This window comes from Babylonia areolata, chromosome 29, assembly GCF_041734735.1.
Source record: "Babylonia areolata isolate BAREFJ2019XMU chromosome 29, ASM4173473v1, whole genome shotgun sequence".
In the NCBI taxonomy this organism is placed as follows: Eukaryota; Metazoa; Mollusca; class Gastropoda; order Neogastropoda; family Buccinidae; genus Babylonia; species Babylonia areolata.
The window spans coordinates 39,239,148-39,249,147 of NC_134904.1; the positions used below are offsets into that span (position 1 = coordinate 39,239,148).

The 10,000-nt window shown below is 46.9% G+C and overlaps 1 protein-coding gene across 1 annotated transcript in view; it reads left to right on the forward strand.

Annotated features, from left to right (window-relative positions):
- The window catches only part of LOC143274862 (LIM/homeobox protein Lhx5-like), a 148,902-nt gene that overhangs the window by 57,713 nt on the left and 81,189 nt on the right, over positions 1–10,000 (forward strand). Inside the window, exon 2 of the mRNA XM_076578821.1 lies at positions 7,555–7,726. Within this exon, the coding sequence (XP_076434936.1) occupies positions 7,555–7,726 (172 nt within the window). The remainder of the gene's footprint in view (positions 1–7,554; positions 7,727–10,000) is intronic.

Below are 10,000 nucleotides of genomic sequence, written 5' to 3' on the forward strand. Positions count from 1 at the left end.
ACAGACAAAGACATACAGACAGAGAGACAGACAGACAAAGACACAACATTCAATGACAAAGAGAGATACAGAGATAGAAATGAAAACCGAAAGACAGAAAGGAAAAGACGTCCCAACATCTCTCTCTCTCTCTCTCTCTCTCTCTCTCTCTCTCTCTCTCTCCACCAGTCCCACATAGTAAAAAAAAGAAAAAGAAAATACTTACCTGACACCGGGGGGGGGGGGGGGGAGACCCGGATAAAAATAAAAATATATATGAAAAAAAGAGGAGGAGAGAAGGGGGGAAAAAAAAGAAGAAAAAAAAAGGTTGGCCACAAGCTTTTAACCAAGCGAGAGACTGACAGCCCCTTGAGCCATACCGTCCTCCTCACACTCACTACTACACCCCGAGAGAAACAGAGAGAGAGAGAGAGGGAGGGGGGGGGGGAGGGGAAGGGGGTTAGGGGGATAGGGAAGATTTGTGTGGGATCAGGCCACTGAGGCGTGTACAAGCCGACAAATCGTAGCACAACATACCCCCCAACCCAACCCCCCCCCACCCACACCCCTCTCCCGAGCACGACATACAGACAGACAGACAGGACTACTTCAGTGGGATGTAACCTGTGGTTTCGTCATCGGCACCTGTCAACTCCAATTTTTTTACCTGGATCGGTAGAGAACTAGTTTTTTTTTCTGTTTGAGAATCCCCCCCTCCCCCAAAACCTCCACCACCACCACCCCTCCGCCCCCCTTTTTTTTTTTTTTTTTTTTGTCGGTTGTATCCTTCTCGATTTTCTTTCGTTAACAAGTCACTCTACAATGCTTACATGTCTACCGGCAGCAGAGACATCCGTCACCAATTTTGTTTGTAAATCTCTCTCTCTCTCTCTGTCTCTTTCTCTTTCTTCTTCTTCTTCTTGTGCTTCTTCTTGTGCTTCTTCTTCCATTGAAGTGACCGCAGTCATCATGTTGACTATTCTGTCACTTTCAGAGGTCGGATGCGCGCTGAAAAAAAAAAAAAAAAAAATCTGGGCCACTAGGGAAGACGGGAGGCCCTTGACACAAACGTGTCAATGGTCTTTGCATCCACAACCCTCTCTCTCTCAAGTGGAAGAACAAAATCCATGAGGATTTGTGTATTTTCGCCATTGCGTTTGTGTATTGCTTGTTAACATATGAACGTGCACGATATAAGCTCATGCTTGTTGTTGCTCAAGTCTTCTTAATTGAACGCTGTATTGCACCTTGTTTCTTGATATTTAAAAAAAAAAATGTTTAAACCAAATCCATGAGGAACAACATTCAGCAACGGTTGTTCCTTCGCCGCTTTGTTTGTCGGCCAAGTTCAGTCTCACTGTGTTGCTGTGCTTGTGTCCTAGAGTTGATACTTCTCTTTCTCTTTCTCTCTGTTGACTTCTTTCTCCACTGTCTCCACCACACGTTTATTATTCATTTTCTGTCACTCTTTTTATATCTCAGCTTTTAGTTTTGTTCAAAACTCATGTATGATCACGTCATAACTTCTAGTTATGATGACATCCGTCATCACATAATTCAGTATGTACATGTATCAGGACAGGACTTTATATCAGATTTTCTTGTTGTCATGTTCATCGATATCGGCGTTGCATTGTGACGTATTCCAAATAAAATGCTGTTTAAACCAACAACATATATCAACATACAGAAACGAATAACTGATGTTTGGTTTGTTCCTCTGCCACAACACTATTCTTTTTTACTCACTTGTGTAAACAAAGTGAGTCTGTGTTTTAATCCGGTGTTCAGTTGTCTGTGTGTGTGTGTGTGTGTGTGTGTGTGTGTGTCCGTAGTAAACTTTAACATTGACATTTTCTCTGCAAATACTTTGTCAGTTGACACCGAATTAGGCATAAAAATAGGAAAAATTCAGTTCTTTCCAGTCATCTTGTTTAAAACAATATTGCACCTCTGGGATGGGCACACACACATAAAAATGAAGCTTAATTATATGCAAACTGCATTTACTGTTATATTTATATTTTTTGTATTCTCTAAACTTGGCACTTTGATCTGATATTATGACACAACAACGAGAGCAGTCATTATTATCATTTTTTGTTCAAACAGGAACTTCTTTTGCTAAGCATAGAAGTTTTATTTATTTTGCAAACGTTTTGGTGCAGATAGTAAAAAAGGGAAATTACTCTGTAATTAATGCTAGGGGACTTAATTTGCCACAAGTGAGTCTTGAAGGCCTTGCCTCTCTTGTTTCTGTATGCAGCAGGCTGGAAGGGGGACGTTAAACAGTTCAATAGTTACACAATATCAATACGTTACAGTACAATACGATACAATACGATACAATGCAATACGACACGATACGACGGACTGCAGTGCAATGCAATGCAGTACGATGCGATACGATACGATCGATACGATACGACACAAAATGGATTCATCCGATCAGAAATTACGTGTTCATCCAGTCATCGCTTCATTGTCTCATGTGGGACACACAAGTTTCCGGTGCCGTACGACAAACGAACGATGAGCGCGGACATTGTGTACCCGGCACACAGGGTGTAAGTGGGTGGGTGGAAAGAACGGGGTGGACAGGTCGCCCGGGTGGACAGGTCGCCCGAAACACGGGTACGGGTATAGTAGTCACGCTTCACTGCGGGTTCCAGAAGTAAAAAAAGCCGACCCCGGTACAGGTTTTTCTCTGTGGGACGGTGATCGTCTGGGGATTGGACCGCTCCTTGTGTGGATTGTTGGTTTTGGGGATCACGCCGTGTAGAGGTTTTGATATGTCAGGATTAGCGCGGGAACTCAGATCGCCCAAGAGGTGTTAAGGCGCTGGAATGATTTTTATCGGAAAGAGGGGAGAGGGGGAGAAGAAAAAGGAGGAGTGGGTGGTGAGTTTGGTGGCAGGGGGAGGGGGGGGGGGGCAGGGAGTGGGGGAGAAGGGGGGGGGGGGGGGGGTGGAGGTGCATGGGATCGGTTGTCGGAGAGAGTTGTGTTTAGGGGTGGTGTCGGCTTTCAATCGAGGATCTTTCAGGACTGACCTTTTTGTGTTGGTGTCAAACTGGCGTGTTCTATGAGAGGGATAACAAAGCCCTAGTGATCGTTGGAGGGAGAAGAGAGGGGGAGGTTGGGGGGGGGGGATAAGAGTTTGGCTTGTATGGGTGTTATTTTTTTTGTCGGATGACGTGTCTGCCTCGAGTTCTGTCTTTTGTTTATTATGTATTAATTATTCACGGGTTTATTACTTCTTTTTTTTTCTTTTCTTTTTTTTTAATCAAACACACAACGAAACGAGGGAACGAATGAGTGAATGAAATATCGAGGAGAATACATAAAGGAATAAATCCCTGCAGAAAGGGAATTGTCAGGAGAGAGTAGATAGATAAGGAAATGAATTATTGAGTGGGAGAACGAATGAACGAACGAACTGATACACACAAAAGCAAAGGCTATATTTAAACACAGATTCTCGGTGTCTTCATAAACACAGCAGCCACATAGAGAAGATAACGACCAAATACAGGCCCCCCCCCCCCTTTTTTTATGTCATAGAAAGCGACATCAGGGTGGAATCTTTTTTTTTTCTTTTTTTTTTCTTCTTTACACCGGCTGATAAGGATGTAAACATGGCGCTCGTGTGAGACAGGAGGCGCTGGGGTACTGGCAACGAAAGATTAAAGGGGGGGAAATGCATTACTCCTTTCCGATGGGGGAGCCGGATAAGAAAGTTCGCATTCCTCGCATTTGTGCTTGAATGTATACTTTGTCTTGTCTTTGTCTTTTTCAAGCTCCCCCGTGTGTGTGTGTGTGTGTGTGTGTGTGTGTGTGTGTGAGTCATCAACTTAAACAAAACACTAACCTTCTCATCAAAGCCTCTCCTGTCGAATGATCCGAGCTTTTTGAAATAACAATAAATAAATTAAAAAATAAAAATTAAAAAAAACCGGAGCGATTAGTGTTTCTACCACCACCACCACCCCACCCCCCACCCCCAGTTGTGATGTTTCAAAAAGAGACAGTCCAGAAAATTAAAACGGGAACAAGGAAAACCGTCGAGGCGAGGTCATGGGATTTGGACATGACAAAGTTCGCAGCAGTTTTAGAACAAAAGTCAAGTAGTGGTGTGCAATCGGGTCATTGCGGACAGGACTTTGAACAGAAACACCTTGTGTGTGTGTGTGCCAAGCTGCACGGATTAAAGTAATAATAAAACACGGTTGACTTCCGCGGACCAGAGTCGACAGTTTGTTTTAGTATTCTTCAGCAGGGGAAGATTGATGATGATGATGATGACGATGATGATGACGATGATGATGACGATGATGATGATGATGATGATGATGACGATGATGATGACGATGATGATGACGATGACGATGATGATGACGATGATGATGATGGCAGGTCACTCTCCCAAGTGAAGACCTGAGATGCATTGGCTTTTTCCTTGTGATTCTGATGGTGGCTTGAAAACGAAACGCTCTTGGCTGCTTTCTGGTGGTGATCTTTCCTAATTAAATTAATCTCCCCACTGTTGCCGGGGCGCTTGTGTTGTTTATCCATGTTGAGAACTTGAGCCCTGCAATTCAGGGACTTTTAGATTGTTTTTGCGTGAGAACGATGTGGTGTGTGTGTTGTGGGGAAGGGGGGTGGGGGGGGGGGGGGCGGGGCTGAGGTGGGCCTCATGCAATGGGTGTTGTTGTGTGGAGAGTGTTTGGGTTCGTTTCCCCAGCTATGCCAGAGCTTAGGTGGGGGCTGACTTGTGGAAACCGTGTCTTTTGTGGCAGGTGGTGTTGGGGGCTTGGGGGCAGGGAGGGGGGTGGGTCTGGGGGGCCTGCCCAGCGTGCAGCAGCAGCAGCAGCAGCTTGCACAAAGGCTTGTGTGACTCATGCCTGTGGTCTGTGAGGAAGTCACTTTAGTGACTGAGAGATGGCTGCACGCTTTATGTGTCGTTACTATAGCTTGCCGTCTTCGTTCAAACATGATTCTATTCTCAAAAGCAAGTAAATGAAGCCTTTGCAAACACATAGACATAGCTTGCGTCTTTTTCTTCTTGTTTTTTGGGGGGTTTGTTGTTGTTTTTTGAGTGTACATACAACTGTCACGCGGTGATGACAACATTTGAAGAGTAGGAAGCTGTCTACTGTGATGAATTACGTACTTCTGCTGGTGTATAGTTTCCTACTGTATACATCCTCGCTATCATTTGTATTTGTATTTCTTTTTATCACAACAGATTTCTCTGTGTGAAATTCGGGCTGCTCTTCCCAGGGAGAGCGTGTCGCTACACTACAGCGCCACCCTTTTTTTTTTTTTTTTTTTTCCTGCATGCAGTTTTATTTGTTTTTCCTATCGATGTGGATTTTTCTACAGAATTTTGCCAGGAACAACCCTTTTGTTGCCGTGGGTTCTTTTACGTGCGCTAAGTGCATGCTGCACACGGGACCTCGGTTTATCGTCTCATCCGAATACTTCTCTACCGCGACCTGTACTTCTTCCCTACTGCTACTGCTGCAGTTGCCACTATTGCTACTGCGCTACTGGTTCTGTACATAATTATGCATTTATTTTTTATTTTTTTTATTTTTTTTTTTTTACTTGCTTTGCATTCTCCATCTCTTTGGATATTGACACTTGAATTCTTCCACTTCCAGCACACCGTTTTTCGTTTGTTTACTAGTGCTGGCAGGTGTATATATCAAACCAAAAACGTTCCCAGCGCCCTAGCTATTTTCTTTATATTTATCTGTCGGTCTGTCTCTCTTTCCTTATCAATTTTCTTTGTATCTGTCTGTCTGTCCGTCTCTTTTTACATTTGTTCGTTCGTTCTCTCTTTTTCTCCATCTAATCCCCTCACTCTCTCTCTCTCCCTTCTCTCACTGTGCACCCCCCTTTCTCTCTGTGCACCTCTCTCTCTTGTGCACCTCTCTCTCTGTGTCTCTCTCTCTGTATCCGTGTCTAATGTGTGAGAGAGACTGAGAGAGGAAGGAGACAAGATTTGTCCGCCATGTGGAAGACTGGCTAGCTGGCTGGGCATCATTGTCCGTCGCTGTGTTCCGTGTCGATTGTCAGGTCCACGTGGTTCTCGCCTAGCTGGCCAGCAATGCAGGCACACACACACACACACACACACACACACACAGCTCAGCTCGGCTCTGCAGCCCACTGTAACGACACTGAGTGAGGAGGGGGAAATTGACAAACGCTGTAATCTGTCCACCCTGTCTCTCACGTGACCTCGTCAGCAGCAGCGCGCCCTAGGGGGGCTGCGCGCGCCTTCGCTTGACAGCTCCACTTCCGGTTAACTGCAAACATGGCTCTTTTTTTTCTTTTTTCTTTTTTTCTTTTTTAAGGATGTTCAGACAACGACTAGTGCTTTGCCTGAGGGGGTATACGAGCGCGCGTGCTTGCGTGTGCGTGTGTGTGTGTGTGTGTGTGTGTGTGTTGTGTGTATGTGTATGAGAGAGAGAGAGAGAGGGGGGGGGAGGAGATGACATGGAGGGTGAGAACATTTGGAACCACATTTTGGGGGTGAGGGGTGGGTGGAGTGATGGTGATGGGAAAGAGGGAGGAGGCTTTTTGGAACACTGTCCATTGTCTCCCAATTCTGCGTGTTTTCCTTTCCACTTTTCCCTCCTCCTCTCCTCCTCCTCCTCCTCCTTCTCTTCCTTCCTTCCTACTCCTCCTCCTCCCCTTGTTTGCTTCCTCTTCTTCTCTTCCTCTTCCCCTGCCCCTCATTCTCCTCCGTTTCTTCTTGTCTTCTTCCTACGATGCCATTGCCAGTTTCCTGATTGTTTGTGGTGGCCGGTGTCGGTGTGGTTCAGCAGTGACAATGCCGAGGTCTGGCAGCTGTTTAGGGCTTGTAGCTATCGTCCTCTCCTTGTAGCTATCGTCCTCTCCTTGTAGAGCTCTATGGTCCTCTCCTTGTAGCTATCGTCCTCTCCTTGTAGAGCCCTATCGTCCTCTCCTTGTAGCTATCGTCCTCTCCTTGTAGCTATCTTCCTCTCCTTGTAGCTGTCTTCCTCTCCTTGTAGCTATCTTCCTCTCCTTGTAGCTGTCTTCCTGTCCTTGGCGGGCAGAGAAATGCTGCAATGCAACACAAACTAAAACAAACAAACAAACAAAGAAGATGAAGAAATAGAAGAGAAAAAAAGACGTATAGGAGAACGCCAACTGGCATACGTGTTAAATTTTAAAAAAACAAACAAAAAAAAAACCCAAGCGCTGATGTAATGTTGCTCATGATTATACCTTTCTTTCTGTCTTTGTCTGTCTGTCTGCCTCTCTCTCTCCCTCCCTTCCTCTCCCTCTCTCTCTGCTCCAGCACACTCTCTTTCTGTGTACCTCAAGTTGTTTTTGTTTTTTTTAACTGATGTCAGCTGTAGGCCTTCAAAAAAAATAAAACTAGGTCCACTGTTTTGGTGCTTCATTTTTCTTTTCCTGTGTACATGAAATAATATAGATCATGATATCTTCTTCTTCTTCTTGTGCAGGTGTAGGTTTGCTGCAGTCTTCTTTTCGTGATTGCACGAAATACAGTTTTTTTTCCTGTTGTTGCTGTTGCAGGTGTGGTTCCAGAACCGACGGTCCAAGGAGCGCCGCATGAAGCAGCTGAGCGCGTTGGGCGCCAGGCGTCACTTCTTCAGGAACCCCCGGAGCAGGATGAGGGCCCTCCGGCCCGGCGAGGACGACGCTGACATGCTTGGGCCTGGGTTCGGATACATGGCTGGCGACTTCGGTGAGTGGAGTGCTGGTGTGTGTGAGTTGGAGTTCGTGTAGTGTGTGTGTGTGTGTGTGTGTTTATTTAGGGGGGGGGGCGGTTAGGTTGGTAGGTATTTGTGGGGGGAGGGGGGGGGTTTGGGGGAGATGAATCAGAATCATTTACTTGTCATGAAAATCTCTCTCTCTCTCTCTCTCTCTCTCTCTCTCGCTCTCTCTCATTGACACACACACACACACACACGCACAAACACACACACGCGCGCGCGCACGCACACGCACACACACACACACACACACACACAGGGGAAAGGGGGGAGGATAGGATAAAGAGTGCGTGAAATGCGCAACACAAGAGGAGCGAACAGCACCGGTCATTAGAGGTTGACAGTAACCACTAGGGTGGGGGTTGGTGGGGGGGGGGGGACAGAGATCCCCCCAGGCCCTACTGGGGGGCGGTCGGGGGGGCGAGGGGGGCGGGGCGAAACACGCCCCGAAATAACGGGGCGAGTGGATTGGCAACACGCGACTCGGGGGGGCCATCATCCGACATAACATGGCTGCCGCGCTTCCTTCCCCGTCTGGTCTGCCCTTCACGATTGGCCTGGTGGACTCTGTGGCTGTGTGAGAGGGCCTGTGTGTGTGTGTGTGTGGAGCACATAGTCTTCACGAACAGTTAAGGAGCATTCACTTTCATGAAAGCAGAAAGCTTTTGATAAGATATTTGTACGTAGGAGAGGGAGAGAGAAAGAAAGAAAGAACGATAGATAGATAGATAGATAGATAGAGGGGAGAAGAGAGAGATGGGGATAGAGTGGACGAGATAGATAGAGATAGAAGCGAATGACCAGCACCCGGACAGGCCACCATTCGAGTTCTAGATTGGAGGTGGAAAACGGTGGGGTGGGCATGGGATGGGGTTAGGTGGGGGGGGGGGGGGGTCGCGGAGTAAAAAAAAAAATCAGGGTCCGGCGTATGTTGGACTTGAACCAGTAGTGGACACTTTGCTCCCTTAACTAGTAGTTTGGTGCGTAACCACTGGGCCCATCAGTGCTCCGCCACCACTGTGGGGGTTTCGTTCCCTTCAAGACACACCCACTTGAGGTCATGAGGCTCTATGCAGTGACGCGACTTGGCGGACTGTGCCCGGCAGTACAGGAGCACTCAAACAGTCATAATTACGGTCTCCTTACCACGACCCAACTGGCGAGCGCGCTGACATGAATGGCAACATATGTTGTAGTTGTTGTTCGGTTGTTTTTGTTTTGTTTTGTTTTTTTGTTTTTTCATCTTGCGCAGCGTGTGCATACACACGAAGTGGGGATTAAGGCAACGAGCAAGTCGTGTACACACATTTCGACCCGGGCGATCGACAAAGAGAAATGGAAAAAAAAGAAAAAAAGAAAAAGAAAGAAATGATGCTAAAGATGATGATTATGGTACTGCTCCTACTGCTATGTTACTACTACTACTTCTGCTGCTGCTACTACTGCTACTGATGCTGCTGCTACTAGTAATAACGATAATGATAACGACAACAACAACAATAATAATCATGGCAGTAATAATAGTCTTAAGATAATGATGAGAAAAAAAAAGGTTCCAGCTGCTGGTAAATAATGATAAAAATATCAAGATTGATAATGATAACAATAATAATAAGAAGAAGAATGGATCCACCATGGACGCTTTTTGCGTCCGCACGCCCCCTCCATCCCACCATCCAACCCATCCCCACCACCCATACACCCTTCCAAAAACCCGCACACCTATTATGCCTCACCCATGTGCTCCTCACTGGCTAGTTCACTGATTGGACGGACTCCACCTTCCCCCCCCCCCCCTCATCCATTCTCTCTCCATCTCCCTCCCAGACACATCTACACCCACACCCACACCCGCCACCCCATGGCATCCAGTCGTTCTGGAGCTGAGAAAACCTAGTAGCGATTCCACGAAGGAAAAAACAGAAAAATCACACACACACACACATACACACACACCACCACGCCACACCACACCACACCACACCACACAACACAACACAAAAAACAGGATCGATTAAAAAGGACTGGGAGAAAATGACGTATATCCGTGACAAGTGCATTGTGGGGGTAGTGCGGGAACTGTGACGTAGTTCCGGGGCCATGGCGGACTTTCTTGCAGAGGAAGGTGAGGGGGGGTTGCGGAGAGGGGGGGAGGTGCGGGGGGAGGGGGGGGGGGCTGAATGCGCCAGACGTGTTTCGCCGGGGCCTCTCGGACAGAGTACGGTGGGGTAGGGGGAGCTGAAGGG